Here is a 19,355-nt window from a genome sequence, read left to right as displayed (position 1 = left end):
AAGTCATGAAACAAACACAAACACATGCACAGGCTCCTAAGAACATCTGCACATTAATTGTCTGTTTTGAGGTAGCAAGTGGAAGTCACGGTGTGTCATTACTTTCTGTATCTGTAACGTTGTGATTCTTGAAGTAAGAACCAGAGTAACAGAGCTAACAGTGCACTGAGCAAGACAAACAGACAAAAGTAAACCATTATGCTCCATCCCCAACCTGCAGGTAGAGGAGGCACACCACCGACCCCCACAAATTTTGCAGGTAGGAACATGTTGGTGTGTACAGGCATCAAAGGTCTGAACTGGTTTCCTCCAATTTCTTGTTGACTAGGGGATGATAAGTGGACTCCAGCGCTGGTGTTGTACAGCACCTCCATTAAGGTTTCCCAGTTCTGTTGTCTTCAAGTGAATATTTCTTTATCTTCAGGGGACCACAGTCATCCAGTGAAGCCCCTGCAGGAGTACAGAGTATTGTGTTTTTACCAGCTGTTTAAAAAACACCTGTAGCAGGAAAGAATAACAGCAATCAAGTTTCTTCACAGTCAAATTTAAGCTACAAGTCTGATGGTAATTTTGTCCCAGAGTGTGACTGAATACCTTGTGAGCATGATTCAGTGTTCTTCTCTGTCATCTAACTGCTTCATCCGCCTCTGCAAATGCAATCAGAGAAAAAAATCAAAAGATGAAATAAAGATGGAGCCCTTATTCTTCTTCTTCCTCTTTCTCTTCCTTCTTTTTCTTTTGACCACTGCACTGTTGCTAGCACCTTTTATAAATGTACCACCCATAAATGTACCGTTTTAAACAGACAGACAAACCGATGGACACACTCAGTATAAATCAACAGCTACCCATATCTCTCTGACCTATGAACTCATCAACCCACAGTCAATCTCTCTCTTTCTCTCTCACACATACACACTCACACATGCTGCCTGTCACCCTGCAGGTATGATCGATAACTCCTGCAGCCGTCTATCTTCACTGAAATTGAAACATACTCCTAAACTCATCTCTGCATGAATAAAACATGCGTGTTGTTCTGCAGCTACAGTGCAACACTATGTATTTTGAAAACCTATGAAAAAAGAGCCTGCTGCCACATTTATGCAATAAAGTCCATATTCAAATTACAGTAATTTCCACTACACATGCATTAAAAAAATGATGAGCTGTTAAAATAAGTCAAATCTCCAATGAAAACGACATGGATACCCTGTGAAGGATCTCGTAGATGGGGTGCCCTCATCCTCCCAGTCTGCAAAAAGAAAGAAAAATATAGTGAAAAGAATAAAATATTAAATGTACTGTTAAAACAGATAGAAAAACAAATGGACACTCTTCTGAATAAATCGTCAGCTACCCATATTGCTCTGACCTGTGAACTCATCAACCCACAGTCAATTTCTCTCTCACACATGCTGCCACTGACTTCACCCTGCAGCCCAGGTATGTATGATTGATAACTCCTGTGGCTGTTTATCTTCACTTCTAATTCAAACTGATTTTTAAACATCACATCTTTGCATGAATGAATCATGAATGTTGTTCTGTAGCTACAATGCAACACTATGCGTTTTGAAAATCTATAACACATCATACATTTAAAATACCACATTTTTAGAATATAGTGAAGGTACAGTATAGATAATCAAATTACAGTAATTCCTATGGGCTACATATGTGTAAAAGAAAGCTGTGTTGTTGAAACTATTAGTGTTTCCAAATACATAAATTATGTGATAAAAAGTCTGGTAAAGTCAATAAGTTGTGGTAAGTATGTGGAAAGCCCTTTTAGTCATGGTCTCAAAGGCTTCATTTATTTTATGAAACAGTGAATTAAAATCAGACACCCATCCTTAGACTTAAATAACAAATATAGTAGTATCAGTATAGTATAAATATTAGACAAATATCTAACAAAAACAACATGGAAACTTTGTGAAGGGTCTCATAGAGGAGGCGCCCTCCTTTCCGGGACTGCCAGGTGTACAATAAGTACTCAGCAGGCAGAATACAATCAGCAAAAACAAATGGAAACATAAAAAAATGCAAAGAATAAATATCACTACTCTCATACTGATGATCATGTGCAAACAAGTTTATGTTATATGGTGTCATTAGGTGGAAGTGAGAGTGGAGAACCACAAACCACAACCTGAAACACATAAAGACAGGAAACACTGTATGACATGACACAAGTATGACACAATCATTTACACACTTGATTATTCTTATTGACACAGACACGTACCGACATGAACAATCAGGAGAGAAACTTTAAAAACTCATCAAGGTGAACAAGCAGTTGCACAAGAACTGGGAAAACAGGACACATAATTTTATATCCAACTGTCATGAAACCAAACCACAAACTGATCAGTCCAAGGGAAGAGTGACTCTTGTTCTATCTTAAATATAAAATACTAATACTAAATACTGTTACCACCTGGCTCAAGGATGGCAACAAGAAGGGAGGCCACACACAGACATCTCAAGCAAAAAGTGATTTATTTAACTCAAAACAAGATAACCGTTAACTAATTAGTGGGATGTGTAAAGTAGGAAAAGCATAAGTGGTGTTAGCAGTGTGTGGATGAGTAAAAATATGGTGTAACATGTGTTGTCAATTGCATCAAACCAAACAAAAGGAAAAGAAGCACCTAAAGGCAGTCCTTTTATATACTCTGGAAGGCCAGCACAGAAAGGCAGGTACAGGCAGACGACCCTCCCAGCTCCACCTATATCTGCAACAACAGTCAGAGCATGTCAGACCACAAGGCAGAGTGGGAGGGATTGTCACAATACTAATACATGAGAAGATCAAAATCATTCTTAGCTCTGTGCATTAAATATGAAGCTACAGTCAGGAGGCTGTAAGCTTAACTTCACAAAGACTCTATTATCACAGTGACAATGAGACTCACTGTTAAAGTGTCTGCTCCCGGCAAAGAAAATCCCCCTTCATTGTGAAACTATTCATTTAAGCCTGCATCTAAGTTAAGCATTTAATGACTACGGCCAAATTTGGCAACTGGTGTCTGTTTTAATTCTGATTATATGAAGGCAAAACTACAAGCATGTGCAGCCTGGATGATGCAGATTATTAACAATTTTTTTTTCAAATTCATTATAAACAAAACAATGCATCACTTCACAGCAGTGTACTATACAATGTTAGGACAGGCAATTTTGACGGGCCTCACGTGAAATGATTTATCCTCTATGAGAAAACTACAATATGTGTAAATATTTAATTTAAAGTAAATATATTACAGGGGAAAATATAACATTGAGCTTTAAAGACATCAGCAGAGTTTGAATCTGAAATCACAACAAATCACAAGAATTGTGAGAAAAAGCTTGTAAGAAAAATTTGCTCTGGAATACTTTCATGTTGGATGTGTCTTCATTGTTGTTGTGTCTTCCATATATTGTTGTATGTTATGAACAAATTGCAGCAACACTGCCATCCTGCATTACCACAGTTAGGCCATTGTCTTTGACAGTTGTGTGTGGTTAGATGCAGCCACATTAGGGAACAGAGAAATACACAAACTTTATTTTACTTTATATAACTGTTGTGAGTTAAACGCCTGTAGATCCTCATAGGAACCAAATCTGATACAGCTAATCCAGGCAGCAGCAACAACAGTAATTTGTACAGAGTAAATAGGAGAACTGTAAGGTTGCCCTGAGAGGCAAAACACAACAACATTAAACAAAACAAAACAAACCAAAAAACACTTTAACAAATTAGAAAACACAACAACTAAAAGAAAAAGACAACATTTCCCCAAAACACAACACAAAACAGAAAACAAACAAACAAACAAAAAACAACAACCAGAAAATTCAAGAAAAGACCTATTATTTTCCTTACTTATTAACATCTGATTTATGGGAGGTTCAAAAATATTTTAATAATAGTTCAACTGGGTTCAAAAAGTCAACAAAAGTCCATTAACCAGAACCATTTTCACAGGGAGTCTTAATAGGTCATGTGTTTCTTTCTAGAAAGGACGTGTGGTTTGACCTGGTGTTCGGTGGTGTGATTTAGATTAAATCTACTATTTCATATTTGTATAATTCGCTTTTTAGGGTGTCAGTAAATAGCTGAACGTGTAGTCAATGAAATCCAACGCGTAAATCGTTCAAATGCTTGTCAGGAAGCTCTTTTAAATCTGGACAACAGAGGTTATTTGATCTGAGGCCACCCCCTCTGTCTGCCGCTAAATGGTATGACCGGCAGCATATGAAGCGCGACCACTTCGGTAACTTCCAACTGACAGCTGCAGAAACCGAGGAGCGAGCAACACAGACGACACGACAGCTCACCAAACAGCACGAAAACACTGATGAAAATGGAGTGGACCGCCATGGAGATCAACCCCGAGGTGGGAATAATAGCTGTGTTATCTTAACTTTTTATATCCTAGCGTCTTTTTTTAATACATGCAACACACTCACCTGTTATCTCTTGTTTATGTCGTTTCAGATGCTGAACAAGGTGCGTTAGACGTTGAGTAATGGCTTCATATTTCACCGTTATTATTTTCTAACTACCAGGTAAGTTAAACTGTTGCTATGGAGATGAGGCCAGCTTAACGGTTATTGTAACCAACGTTACAACGCCACCAGGCCACTCCGTCGAAACATTAAAATGAATACGTGGGTTATAGGGGTGTTTTGTTTTTGTTTTTTTAAAATCAAGACGCGATCACAAACAGGAGAAGCTTTTAATTCATTTTGAGCAGCAGCAACAACAGCAGCATCCTTCCTAGTGATGTCCCCAGTGTCTGGGCTAAAGGGTGTGGTCTGACCGGGACCAGCACAACGCAGCATCTTTAAACAGGAGGAATCCTTTATGGGTGTCGTCGCCATTGTAACCTCAACTGTTTGATATCTATGTAAGCTGGCATGTTTTTGTTTATTTCCTGACTGTGTGTTTTTTTTCAGATGATGAGTAAACTAGGCGTGGGTGACAGCTGGCGCTTTGTGGATGTGCTCGGGCTGGAGGGTGAGCAACTCTCCGCCGTCCCGAAACCATGCTGTGCCTTGATGCTGCTCTTCCCTCTGACACAACAGGTAATAATGGGGAGTGGTGATGGTGGACCGAGCTCTTCCTGGAAGGGTGGGGTGATACTGAGGTGCAGGGAGGGCATGGATGGAGAAGGAGAAAGAGCTATGTCATTTAATGGGTAGAATAAGGTGAGAGTGGGATGTTTGCAAGGCACTGAATCAGCAGATGCAAAGCTTTCTTCTCACTAATTATCTTGTCAAGCCCAGAAATAAGACATTGCTGCTATGGATTTCCTTGTTTTGTGATCCAGTGAACCAGATAACACTCCCAGAGTTAACATCTGACTCAAAAAATAAGATGCAGTATCCAAAGGCTGTGACTGAAAATGATTTTAATGATCAATTAACCTATCAATTATTATTTTTCAATTAACTGATTAACCATTGAGTCTACAAAATGTTAGAAAATACCCACTACAGTTTCCTAGAGCACAGGTTGATTTTATATGCATTGTTTAGTCCACAACAATTCAAAATCCAACACAATGCGATATTCAAAGACATAAAAACTACCAAATACTCATATTTATAATTCATGTTTTTGCTTCATGAATTATTTAAACCAGCAATTTTTGTCAATTAACTTTCTGTTGATTGACTAATTGGTTAATGGACTAATCGTTTCAGCTCTAAAATGAACTATCCTCTTGACCAGATTTGTTATGTTTCCAATTGTGATCATAATCCATGTGCACATTTTCAAGTGGCATAATTGGCTACACACTGTGTTCTCGTGGACAGATGACAATGACCATGCTCTGTGTGTGTGTGTGTGACTGTCTGTCTGTGTGCATGCCAGCATGAGTCCTTCAGACAACAGCAGGCAGATAAGGTGGCAGGAGGCTCTGAGGTTTATTTCCTGAAGCAGACAGTGGTCAATTCCTGTGGCACCATCGCCCTGCTGCATGCAGTTGGCAACAACAAAAGCAAAATGAAATTTGGTAACTATACTATTATTTATTCATATAATAGAGCATAGCATCAATGACTTAGCAGTTACTTTTCAAAGTGCTGAGATATGTGGCCTTCATAATTCAGATTACAACCTATACACTACCTTTTTTTTATGGATATTTTCAGTTGCTTTGCACCTACAAACTTGTTAAAGAGTCTAACCTAAAAAAAAGTCCAAATCTAATAAAAAAATCCATTGTATTTGTGACATTGCTGAGATTCCAAGTCCAGAGATTTCTCCTCACAGTGACAATGGCATTCCTCATAATTAAGACTTATCACCAGAGTAAAGCTGACGCTGAGATGTATTTTTAACAGGTATGAGCCTGATTTTTAACCTCATTAAGGTGCAATAATTTGCACATCAATGGGTTGACAAATGGAGTTGCATAAATGCTTGTTGAATTGTTTTGGGCAGAGAAGGTAATTTCTTTGAAATGGATAGTACTACTCTTAGTTCCCACACTAAAAATATTCAATGAGGATTGAGGAGACATTTATTTGGTGTGGCAGGCTGTGATTTAACATATTTCAGTGTGAATGAACGATGTATTAGTGACTAAGCTAATTCTGCCCTTGGTCTTTTCAGATAGTGACTCTGCCTTGAAGAAGTTTCTAGATGAGACTGCAAAAATGTCTGCTGATGACCGAGCCAAACAACTGGAGAAGAACCAGGTAAGAGACACACACACACACACACACACACACACACACACACACACACACACACACACACACACACACACACACACACACACACACACACACCGTTAAAGCTGCTTTATGAATAAAGGATCATTTATGGCATCACTGAGACTCCATTGCCAATAAACTGCCCCTTTTATGTAGTTTTCACTTTTTTGTGTGTGTCACTGTCCTATATGAATATAAAATAAAGGAAACATTGAATAAATGTCAATTTAACACACTTGTATCCCATCATAACTAGTGAGAATTTGATAATTTTACTTGATAAATGGGATGGTTGAATGAGTAATCTTAATTAATTACCTTCATGCTTTATTTTAGCCACATTGGGGCGCCAGACACCACCAAATCTACCACTGTGTCTAATGAGGGGTGCTGGACAATTACTTATCATGTGATCTTGTTGGATACCATTATAAAAAATCTTTAAATATCTGCTTTTCTTGTTCTCTGTTAAATTATTTCTCATGTGCAGTTTATCTATCAGAAATGTCTATTAGTGTAGAATGATCTGTTGTGGTACTCAAATGAACTCGCATGTTTTGATTTTTTCTTTTCCAGGCGATCCAAGAGGCTCACAATGAGGTTGCAGTACAGGGCCAATGTAGGGTAAGATACCACAGCATTGTAGATAAATGAGAGATTGTGAATTTGTACTACATATAATGTTGGTTGGAGGTGCTTGTCTTTCCTGGAACCAAAATTAATCACAAATATTTATTCCCAATATCTCAATTTACACAGCCAGAAGCAGATAAAGTCAACTTCCACTTTATTGCCTTTGTCAATGTAAATGGACAACTTTATGAATTTGGTAAGCATATATCTTCATAATGAACATTCCTGTATGTGTTTACACGTTTTGGATTCCTCACGGTCTCATTTGCTTTTAAGATGGGAGGATGGGTGGACCCGTGAACCATGGAGCAACCAAAGATGAGTCCTTCATAACGGTATGTAATGCTACACATGTTCATTCTCTCTTTATAAGTCAGTTCAGTTCTGCACACATAAAAATATAACCTCTAGCCAAGTCCTTATGCGCGCATAGTCTGTGATGAGTCATGGTATTAAACGGGAAAGGGAGTGGCAGTTCCTGAGTATCTCGGTGCAATCAATAAACACTGTGCTGATGCTTATTCTCAAATATCTCCATTAGGGCTCATAGAAAAAAATAAGGAATGGTGAAGAACACTGGTAAACTTTATAGTATAGTTAACAATTTAAATATCAATGTCCACAATAATTTAAATGCAATAGTTGGTTAATGCGGTTTCCTGCCAGTAATGTTTCATGTTAGGCCAGTTGTTAGGCCAAATATTACAATATTTCTATTATTACCATGAAGTTTCAATGAAAAATGCTGATTTAAGTCAGTTTTCTTTTTTGTAATGCAAGTCATCGAGGGCCACGTCAACTCTGACCCTTTTGTCAAACAACCACCAGAGGGCTCCACATGCATGAGCAATGAGACTGCAAGAATTATTAGAGGGGCAGAAGAAGTGCTTTAAAAAGTACATTCTTATAGATTAATATTTGGGTTGAAGTCCTGGATTTAAACTTTTATTTAAGAGACTGAGTGGGCAATATTGAAAATATAATATATTATAATAAAATAAATAAATTCATATTTTTATTTACAGGTTTTTTTTTCTCTTTACAAACTGTTTACGCTATGAACCGAGACATTCAATTTTCTCAGCTTGAACAGTGTAATAAATTAAGAAGATTTACTTAAATATAATATTACAATATTTTTTTGTCATTGAAGTTTTTATTTGATTTCTTATGTCAAACATCATACAAAAGACATCAGACTTCAACACAAACAAATCAACCATATATATAAAAAATACAATATGCATATACATATGAATATACATACATACACAAATCCCAGCCCATAAACAGCACATCTCCCAACACTAAACACTGTGTCCACAAAAAGAGTATATGATAATCATATTACAATATTAATATTTTAGTGATATTACCCAGCCCTACTGGAGAGCACAAAACACTGCAGTGAAATGTACCTAAATGTTACATAAGAAAAATCTGTCTTCTTCAGGACGGTCTTTCCTCTGTAACTTATAACCTGAGGGGTCAATGAAGTAGATTTTTCAAATTTTCATTTAAAAGAAACTTGAGTGAAGTTGCATCAAATTCCATGTAACATTAGTACCTGAATAACCTGAATATTTACTTTTATTTCTTGTCATCCATGTCCAGGATGCAGCCAAAGTGTGCCGTGGATTTGTGGAAAGGGAGCAAGGCGAAGTCCGTTTCTCTGCTGTGGCTTTTTGTCACAACTAGATCATAGGACACAGATCCAAAATGTCCTGGAGCACTTACATGGCAAACACAATCACGTGTACACACATACATTTGCAGACACTATGCACTATGAAGCTATGAAGCACATATTGTTTCCATATATATTTGACTCTCATCTCGTGAACAAAGTTCTTTAGCACACGTACACACAAACACACAGTGACAATGTTTTCTTCTGCTAACACTTAACTCATACAAGCTTGTCCCTCTCTATGTGACATCATTTAGCAGTGACAAATGTAACACGAGATCTGATCTCACCGCGGCTTGTGTGTATTTGTCTTTCTGCATCTTCTTATTTATTTATTTAATTTTTTTTGTATGTAATCATTGGTGCATCTGTGTCGACCTCTTATTCAGAAAGAAAGACTGATGCTTAAACACCTTTTTGTGCCAATCAGAGTGAGAAGGAAAAAGCAGAAGACTTGAATGGGGGAAACTTTTTGCCTCTAGTTGCCTCTGAATGCCTCTCGTTGCTGTGTGGTTGAGTTTATAAGGTTCTGACATTCCACAGAACAGCCCAAATGTGTCTGTAGGAATAATTTAACCATTGTTCGGAGCTTTTGAGTGGTGTCCTTGGTTGTCGTGCTGACATTTCCCAGAAAAACTGAGGTTTTCTTTGAGGAATTTGAATTTAAAAGTGCAAAAATCATGACGACAGCAATGGGATTACAATCAGTCTTTGTTTTTAGTTTTATCTGCACTTTATTTAACTTTATGAAATAAAGTCAATAATTTACAAATGCTCAAACTGTCAATAGTTCGGAATACACTAAATTCCAAACAAGATAGGGACCATCCACGTAGGAAGTGCTACTCTCTGTCAGGTTGGTGTTGTGCCGTGCGGAGTGATAGTACAGTACGTCTAGGCTGTGTACCAATCGTTTACCTTTTTGCAAAATACTCTGTTGCCGTAGTTCTGCTGGTGATGCAGCTGTTGGAAATCAATAAAGCAACCTTCACACTTCTATGTGTCTCCTGATGTGTTTTGTTAGTAGAGACAAAGCAGGGTGTAGGGTACACACACCCAAAACCTTTTGACAGGCACTGGATCAAAAATCAAACTGAAGGCAAAAACCAGAAAGAGGATCCACAGCGCACTGTATTAAAAGCTCTGAGCAACTTTAATTACAAAAAGCAGCGTTTGGATCTCACAGATCCTCACCAGGCATCGTCATTGTAGTCGACAGATTACGGTGTCGACCTGTCCCGTGTCCTGCATCATTTATTATGAGTCAAATTTTATTTACAGCATGCAATATCAAATGTTTAAAACTGAATGTTTAATTTTTGAGGCATGTATATAACCTCTCATAAAACCCCAAGTGTTATTCTACCCAGTATGCTATCATAAGACAAGATATTCCTTTATTAGTCCCACAATGGGGAATTTTACATTATTGCAGCAAGTAGATATCTAAAAAACAGAGAGCATCATAAGAAAGAATAAAGAACAATAAGCACACAAGTGATTAAAAAGACAATAGTAGTAAAAAATGTTTTTTTTAAAAAAAGGAACAATATGTACAACAGTAATATTAGTGGTGAATGACAATATACCATTTTATATTGTTTTGCACATGTTTTTAAGTGGAAAAATAAATATATATTGCACAGTTGAACTGAGTAATAAGTGCACAAAAAATACTGACATTGCTCAGTCATGTGGTCGTGTAACTGCTTCTTAAACCTGTTTAGCCAGTAATTAAATACGGGGTTATGGCTGTGAACCCCAGTAATCTATTCTTCACTCCACCAGTCAGCATACTTTGTCATACGAGGTGATGAAGTACTCGGGCCTCACTCTGACAGGTCTTGGTTGCGGTCCGGCTGTAAAAGGCAGAAACAGAAGGAAGACGGAGGAGTTGAGAACAGATAACCGAGTCACACTGCTCATCGCTGTGGATATATTATCTTTCTCTGTGTTGCAAAAGAGAAATCAATATGAAGGAGTCTGTGAAGCACATTTTTATCAACATTATTCTGAAACTTTGACAATCATTTAAAGGCACTGATTGTAGTAAAGATTCACTCTTTTATTTATTCCTCTTCTTTTCCTCACTTACCTCACTTCCTTTCTTCTTCTTTCCTTCTCACTAATTGGCTTTTTGGTTCACCCTCTGTCACCCCTAATTGCCCTTGGTTACACTCAAGCCTTATTTAAAGACAGCACTCCTTCTCACTTACTCTTTTTCACCTTCACATGCGGGGGCAGACTTGGTAAGAGGTTGTATATTTAGTTAACATGTGATCCTTTGAACATTTAATTGCAAACTTCATTTACCTTTTAAAGACATGGAGATAATTTAATTTGTGTTAACTTATCTAACTTGTATCTTTTTCTTTCAGACATTTCAGACTCTGGTGTCTCCCCTCCCCCCCTTCATTTACTGCTGCACCAATACAATACTGATTATTTAATATAAATCTCTTGGCCTTCTTTTTCTAAGCATCCTGAACAATGTCCATGATAGTCGACCTTTTTGAACATAATACTTGGTTGCAGATGAATACTGAAGTCTTCATCAGAAGAAAGGCTGATACCCATATGGTAGAAAAGCAGCCTGGTTGGAAACATCTATGGAAGATTTATAATGTCTATATGAAAACAGGCTGTCTCTGGTTAGCAATGATAAAGTCCGCCCATGGCCGAACCCCCAAACTATGATTGTATATTTGACGGTTTTATCATGGATAATACCACTCCATCTTAAAAAAAAGAAGCAGCTCCTCTTCACCTGCGAATGAAAACTAATGGTTATTTGTATTTAGTATAGGTCAGGTCTATGCTGCCCCCTGCTGGACAACACTGAAATGCAATACATATTGTCACTCTTGTGTTTTCTGCGTTATTTGAGTTTTAATGTGGCATTGAAAAGTCGTATAACAAAATATCAGTTCAGTTAATAGAAGACAAAGATTAAAAATATTTTCTTCATGCAGTATGTTTTTTCTTTTATGACACAGTAAATGCATACGTAATGGGTAAATGTCGGCATTTTAAACCTTCCATACATACCTATCCTTTCAGGTGATTGAACATAGTAACATAAGCTATTTGAAAAGGTCAGTTTAGCACGAAACATTAAAGGTCAACCCAACACTGTATGCTGTACACTGTATCCACTTGGTGGATATTTTATTGGCTTATTCCAGTATTTTTATAGACTCATCATTTTTTTAAATTGAACTACTTTCAGGCAAATAATTATGTAAATTAATAAAGATTTTTTTTATTTCTCTACCAGAATACTGAATGTTACTGACAGCTAAAAATGGGCCCCAAGGCAAAGTCGAGCTGTTGACCCTCCAGTTTTTAACACACTCTGTTCATTATGTACATAAATTCACAAAATCAGGTTACATTAATGTACAAATCAGGCACAGAGCTCACTCTACACTATATATTTAACCCAGAGACCTAATAAACAACCAGCCCTCCTCTCCAGGTTGACTGTGTGGTAGTTTATTACTGGTGATTTTTATTAAACACATTATTTAGGCTCTCGCCCAATGACAGCTGGGATTGAATGAATGAATTATTTAGGAGTATGCACCAAATAAGCACAATATAGGCTTGAAGTAAAAGGTATTCAAGCTGGATTTTTTTCCTTTCTTGTCAACAATGCATCTCTTTAGGTAAAATGCTGTTTACATTTTTAAATAATGGTCGAACATATCTCCAAACAAATTTGCAATTGATGGATTAACCACAAATCATAAAAACCTGGGTGCCTTTGTGACCCACGAGGGTCTAATCCAGTTTGTGGCAAAATCTAAATGTAAGGATATAAAATGAACAAATGAAAAGACAAAAAAAACCAAAACAAAAGTCTTAAGTGTCTCATCAAATTATTAATTAAAGGTGCAGTGTGTATTTTTTACTGGCATCTAATGGTGACGTTGAACACCTAAATACTCCTCCCTCACCCTTCCCTTAGAGGACGTAGGACAACGTACGGTTCTACGAAACTCGCAAAAAAACGAGAAAGACCAGCATTTGGCATGTCCTTTCTGGGCTGCTGTAGAAACATGGCAGTGCAACATGGCGACCTCCTTAGAAGCGGACCTGCTCCATAATAGATAATTAAGAAGCTTTATTTATGTTATGACAAAGTTTTGAGATATATTTGCCCATTTGTGTGTTAAACGAATATATAAACAGGTTCAAACGATCTTCCATGGACTCAAAACTGAGCTGATCCTTGTCTATCTTTTTGACATTTGCATGCTTTTACCTCATCTAAGGCTCACATGCATGAAACAATCTCCCCAAACAGCCACTTCCAGCTGACGCATAAGAAATAACATAACGGGACATCTTTTACCCCCCCCCCCCCCCCCCCCCCATCTCTCTCTCTCCTCTGTCTTCTTCTATCTCTCTCGACCTCCCCCGCACAGATTCCTGCCTGCGCGTTCACGTTTGCTGAAATGCGCGGCCCCAGCAGCAGCAACAGCAGCAGAGGTGGCTGAGTGAGGGGAGGACTGCGTGAGCTTCTTGCACAGCGTTATTTTTAGCACCTGGTTCGTGTTGCAGCGTCGGGGTCGAGAGAGAGAGAGGGACTCTTTCTTTCTCCATCTCTGTGTCACAGTTTGAGGACTATACGCAACGCACCGCGGTAGAAAGCGAGGAGGAGGAGGATAACGGATTGACAGAGCGGGGAGGGGAGCAGCAGCAGCACCACCACCAACATACATCTGAGTGGAGCTTTTACCACATATCATCCGTATCATCACCGTCCCACAGACTCCTCCGGTCCTCGTTAAGCGGCCTGCCCGGAGATGGCCAGCCAGGCAGCAGGTCGAGATGCCCCGAACGCCTCACGGGACGAGCCGGAGTCGTCGGAGCCTCAGCCGAGCCATCCCGAACCAGCTTGTCAGGAGGCACAGAAATGGATAGAGGTAAGAGAAGTGACCGGGGGGCAGAAATGGGCCATACTGTGACATACTATGACCGGGGATATAAATACATATAGCTCCACAGCACCCGTGAGGCGGACGATGCAGCAGTGTCGGGTTTCTGTGTGGGACAACGGCGCTTCTACATGCGTGTTACTTAAAAGTTTTTACACGACATTTAACACAGATAACGTGTACTTTTATGACTTTTAACCCCGACTAAAACCCAATAAAAATAAACGACCAAAATTATCGTTAACCCGTCCAGGTATCCGTTAATTTTCCGTTTGTTTAGAACCCGGAGGAGGAACGCCCCCCTTTTTATTCAGGCGAGGGCGAGGGGATTCCGGTTGCCATGGTTATGAAACCGGGGCAACGTTCATGCAAGAGATGTTGTACTGTACCAACATCTGATCGTATCGGATGAGATTATCATTTGTCTGTTTCATCCAGGGGCGATTCAGGATCAGACCTTTAGGGGGGCTGAGCTCCTAATGAGATGTTAACATACAATGCCCTGCAAGTGTTTAAATCCCTCTGCTAAATTACTCATTTAACTGGATAACAGAAATTACAACAAGAAATATAAATACATAGTAGAGTGGTCTACTATAGTGTATAATAATAAATGTTCAGAATAAAAAATCACAGATTTCTACAGAGAGGACTTTAAGATAGTTAATAAACCCTGAGGGAAACACAATATTAATGACAGAACTATCCAAAGTACATTATACCTGTTAAAATAAAACCATTTCAACCTGTAGCATAATTGTTTGTCCCATCTCTAACAGACAGGCTTGCACAAATAAGTTGTATAAAATAATGGTAATTTATTTATTTTTTAGGGGTGCTGAGATCAAATTTAGAAGTGCTTGAGCACCCCTAAAAGGGTCTAAAATCGCCCCTGGATGTTATACTGTACCAACATTTGATCGCATCAGATGAGATTATCATTTGCGGTCTGTTTCATCGCTCCCACCGTCATCTGCTCGGCTGAAAAAACGCCTCTCCATAAGCCTGAGCGATGAATCATGGTTTGCCCCTTGGAGCTGAGTTATATGACCCATTTTATTTCACCACAGTGCTGTCCCTGCTTTAGCCTAGCTACCTAGCTAACTTACTGTCTCACACTTGGGGGACACTTAAAAGGTCAGAGTTACAACAAAATTGATTTTAATGTTAAAAAAAAGACTTCACACCTTGGTTGTGTTTTCTCCAAGTGTTTCCCTACAATCTGTACACAAACCAGTTTACTATAGGGTGTGATAGAGGAAAAAAGGCTGGATTGATTGATTGATTTATTTGACAAGATTAAAGGTAAAATGCATTCTTCACTAAAGTCACTTTCTTTGGGAACTGGTCCCAAGGAGTAGATAAGATAAGACAAGTCAAGAAAAGATGTGTCTTTATTGATGAGATTATATACATGTGTGCAATGTTCCTGGGATTAACATAGTAAGGACAGCATCAGTCTTTTTAGTGGGAGGTACTGGGAGCTGTGGTGTCTGATGGCTGATGGTATTTAGAGATTTCTTTGTTGTAAGAGGTCAAAAGCCAACCGTTGAAGCCATTTAGCCTAATCAAATATTAGTCCCTTTCTCAAATACACTCTTTCATCTACCTGCGCATCCAAGGATCGCCTGGGGCTTCGTCTTTCCACACCACAATTAATTTTAAAATTTCAAAGGCGACCAAAGTAGATCATTTTTCTCTATTCCTCTCATTGCAAAGCTGTCAGTGTCCCACATACAGTGCAGGAAAATTAGTCATCAGCATTCACTTTCTGTGGAGAGTAATGACCCATTTAGGATAATTTTAATGGATTCATTTGCACAGATGATTGTCTGCTAAAGTGACACAGTCAGACCCTTAAAGCAGGGTGTTTGACTTTTGTCTTCCCCTTCTGGCAGTGAGAGTAATTACAAAAACACTGTCTACACGCACTTATGTCATAGCCTTCACTGTGGCATACTGGAGTGGGGTTTAACTGCAGACTCACACTAACCCCAAACTTTACTACCATACATTACAGCCTCCCGCACCCCCCCCCCTGATGTGGTCACCCCAATGGCGTTTTCATGCCTGAACCTAACCAAGTGGGTGTCATGTAGATATTGCTCGTTCATGGATATAATTGGGCCTGCTCTGCTGTTACCAACGAGGCAACACAACAACTAAGTTAGCTTCTTGGCTGGCGGAAGTGTCGAGAGCGTATGCCTGGGATGAAAACATACTACACACACTCTATGGGCAGAGCTTACATAATACTTATTCGTCTGCCCAAGCATGGGAAAGTTAAACCCGACACCAGATTAAAAACTCTGTATACTGTGAAATTCAGACACATTTATCTGGCGGTGATAGGCTTAATCAGCTCTTTCAATTTTTCTTTAAAAAAAAAATACAGTATACTGTAGAAGCAGAGTACAGGTTTCTGACACAACTTCACCTACTTATTTATTCATTTTTCTATTTAATTTTCTTTATATCAGGGTCCCTGTACAAAATATATTAATCTCAAAAAGAGAAAAGATGCTTTGTACCAGATTTAGTAGCTTCCATGGTGCACGGAGAATGGAAACAAGTCTAAAAAAAAGGGTCAACACTTGTAGTATACAGACACTTGTGGTATTGTTCTGTATAGGACCTTTTGACCTTTGACCTTTTCATACAGTATACCTAAATATCTTCTTAACACTATTTTCTAAGTCAATCTCCAGCTGACCTCAAAACACCCAACTTTAAGCCTTGAAATTAATCTTGGGGAAAAATCTGCTCAACTCAACAAAAATGCCATCAAAACTTTCCATACATGAATCTCCATATAATGAACACTTGATACTATCTGTGCATTTTTCTTAGCACTGTTGTAAAATACTTCAGTTTAATATTCAGTCCTATTCATGGTGGCTACGTAACACCATCGCTGAGCTCAGGTTAATGTCGGCCTCTCAGTGTTAATCTCTCCTGCAGTGTTCCTCTCTCTTTGTCGTCTTCCTGCCTCTTAATTCTTCCTCCGTTATTTTCAGACCGGTCAGGGCGACTCTATTTCCAGTGCTGTGTATTTATATGCGCTCACAGGTGGAGATGATTCAGGGTTAACTGCGCCACCCGTCGCTCCACACTGCATTTTGGGCTCGCCAATGTCTGCAAAGCGAGTATGCATATCGTATGCACACACACACGCACAGAGAGAGAAACACACACACACAGAGAGAGAGAGAGTGACACACACACACACACACACACAACACACCCATCAGCTATGCATGAGACAGCTCACACACACACATACCCCTCAAACACACCCAGGTTGAAGTGACACTGTGGTCACCATGGCGACATAACATGGGCAGCAGGCTCTCAGGTGTCACTGTTTCCAGGGGGTCAGTGGAGTAGTAGGCTATGTATTGCCACATGACCCGAGCAGCAGGAAATTAGACTGGCACAGACGACTAGAGACCATTCTATCTGTTTATAGAAGAGACGAAGCTGGATTAGACGGACTCACACACACACACACACACACACACACACACACACACACACACACACACACACACACACACACACACACACACACACACACACACACAGTCAAAAGGTGCGTTAAACCTGTTTTAAGTGACATTGAGAAGGTTAAAGTTGTACAAGCTTAGAGACAAACACAGTTAAGCGTAGTGACAGCAGTTTTAACCTCTGCTGTCACAGACGGACAACACACACAGCAAGACTTTTAAGAAGGGAATAAAGTAAAGTATGTGTGTGACCGAGCAAGTGTGTGTGTGTGTGCCAGATGTCACAGCTGTCCGAGGCAGATTAACTCCAATAGTCCTAAGACAGCCAGCTGTGTCTGCACGAGAGAGAAAGAGAGAGGGAGAGTGTGAGAGCAGAGATTTATGGATTTACCACGGCGTTCATCGCTGTATGAAAGAATGTAAAATAATGATGACATAGACATGCTGCTGCTGGAAAACATGTCCTTCATGCCTCTGAGATCTTTAAAGTTGTTGTTTTTTTAAAGCCAGGATAGTTTCACACAGACAAAACTAAACATGGTCTGTGTGATAATATTTATGAAGTCTTACATGGCAGCACAAAAAACGAATAGTACATGCTGTATGATATGATAGCATTGTGCAAAATATTCAAGTAGTTATAGGTTTGTGCAATTTCAAATATATGACACTAATATATGATACTACGTGTATAAAGTAAAAGGTTAAATATTGAATAGTATATTGTTAAGGTATATTGTTAAAAATCTATATTTTGCCACATTATATACATTTAAATTAAATTAAAAATACCAAAATGTCATCCAATAATTATGCTATTACAGGGCCTAAATCATATATTAAATTCGTAGGAGTCTGTTGCTGTCTAGTGTCGACTCACTCTGGTTTATTACTCTGATCCAGATTAAACTCATCCTCAGATCTACAGTGCAATCTGGATTATGATTTTATTTCTCTGTCTTTTATCTACCTCTTTTCTGTTTTCTGTTTTTCTGTTTTTTTCCTCTATGTTATCCTCTCTTACACTTTTGTAAAGCCACATGCTCAGCAGTGTGCAAAAGGCCCACAGTTCCACTAATGCTTATGCAACAGCCCGTACTAAGCAGAAACCTTTCTCAGTGGTCACAGTGGGGCTCAAATATTTCACTTCTCCGTCTCGTATTGCAAAATCCTGAATTTAATTTCAGGGCTGGCTTTATTGGAAACACACAGATAGTTCTGCATGATTCAGTCCTGAAAAACCCAGAAAGTAAACTTGTACTAATACTGCTGCTGTTCTGAAGATGTTTCCAGAAACCTCAAAGACCCCAAAACTCTAAGCATGTGAAGACTCCCAAGCTGCGATTAAAGCCATGAAATGATATTACTTTCTTGCTCAGTCTGCTCAAAGGGTATGAAAATGAAGTTTTATTATCAGTTATATTTGTCTAGTTTGATGATATTTGCCAGTATTTTATATTTTCATACAAAATAATGGGTTTATATTTTTATTATGCCATATGTCACAAATTAAGCGAAAGGATATATAACTAATTAGCCGGAAACTGGTACAAAAATATATTTTTAATCGTTAATTAAGTATAGCATCTCAAGCTTCAAGCATCGGGGCACCTAACAGACTTTTATTCTGAAATCCTTACAGCAGAAATAACCCCACTAACTGCATCTTCCTCTCTGCTCTCTCTGTTTATCTAAACCTCTTGTTCTTTCTATGCTTTTTTTTTTTTTTTTTTTTTTTACAATTGTTTTTATAATAAAAGTAAAGGGTACCCTGGCCCACTTTCCTCCTCTACCCCCCTGCGCGCGCACACACACACCTCAGGGTATAAATGGTAGCTGCTGCTGCCATTCACCGAG

At 38.7% G+C, this 19,355-nt stretch overlaps 2 protein-coding genes across 4 annotated transcripts in view; both read left to right on the top strand.

The window, feature by feature from the left end:
- Nucleotides 1-4,277: 4,277 nt before the first annotated feature.
- On the top strand, nucleotides 4,278-10,046 carry uchl1 (ubiquitin carboxyl-terminal esterase L1 (ubiquitin thiolesterase)). Of its 2 annotated transcripts, none has more exons than XM_062430035.1 (9): nucleotides 4,278-4,394; nucleotides 4,496-4,518; nucleotides 4,957-5,085; nucleotides 5,879-6,020; nucleotides 6,623-6,708; nucleotides 7,303-7,350; nucleotides 7,486-7,555; nucleotides 7,636-7,694; nucleotides 8,974-10,046. In XM_062430035.1, the coding sequence occupies exons 3-9, from the start codon at nucleotides 4,957-4,959 to the stop codon at nucleotides 9,055-9,057; spliced, it is 618 nt and encodes a 205-aa protein (XP_062286019.1). In that variant the 5' UTR covers nucleotides 4,278-4,394; nucleotides 4,496-4,518; the 3' UTR covers nucleotides 9,058-10,046. The 2 variants fall into 2 exon arrangements, with proteins under 2 accessions (XP_062286019.1, XP_062286012.1); XM_062430028.1 differs by having other exon boundaries at nucleotides 4,496-4,566.
- Nucleotides 10,047-13,538: 3,492 nt separating this feature from the next.
- LOC133994066 (LIM and calponin homology domains-containing protein 1-like) overlaps nucleotides 13,539-19,355 on the top strand; it is a 30,629-nt gene continuing 24,812 nt past the window's right edge. For both annotated transcript variants that reach the window (XM_062433260.1, XM_062433252.1), the window contains exon 1: nucleotides 13,539-13,980. In XM_062433260.1, the coding sequence (XP_062289244.1) occupies nucleotides 13,861-13,980 (120 nt within the window). In that variant the 5' untranslated portion in view covers nucleotides 13,539-13,860. The remainder of the gene's footprint in view (nucleotides 13,981-19,355) is intronic.

The sequence above is a fragment of the Scomber scombrus genome, chromosome 2 (genome assembly GCF_963691925.1).
Source record: "Scomber scombrus chromosome 2, fScoSco1.1, whole genome shotgun sequence".
Taxonomy (NCBI): Eukaryota; Metazoa; Chordata; class Actinopteri; order Scombriformes; family Scombridae; genus Scomber; species Scomber scombrus.
Note: the sequence above shows the minus strand (reverse complement) of the source record. Positions and strands in the feature narration are given on the sequence as shown.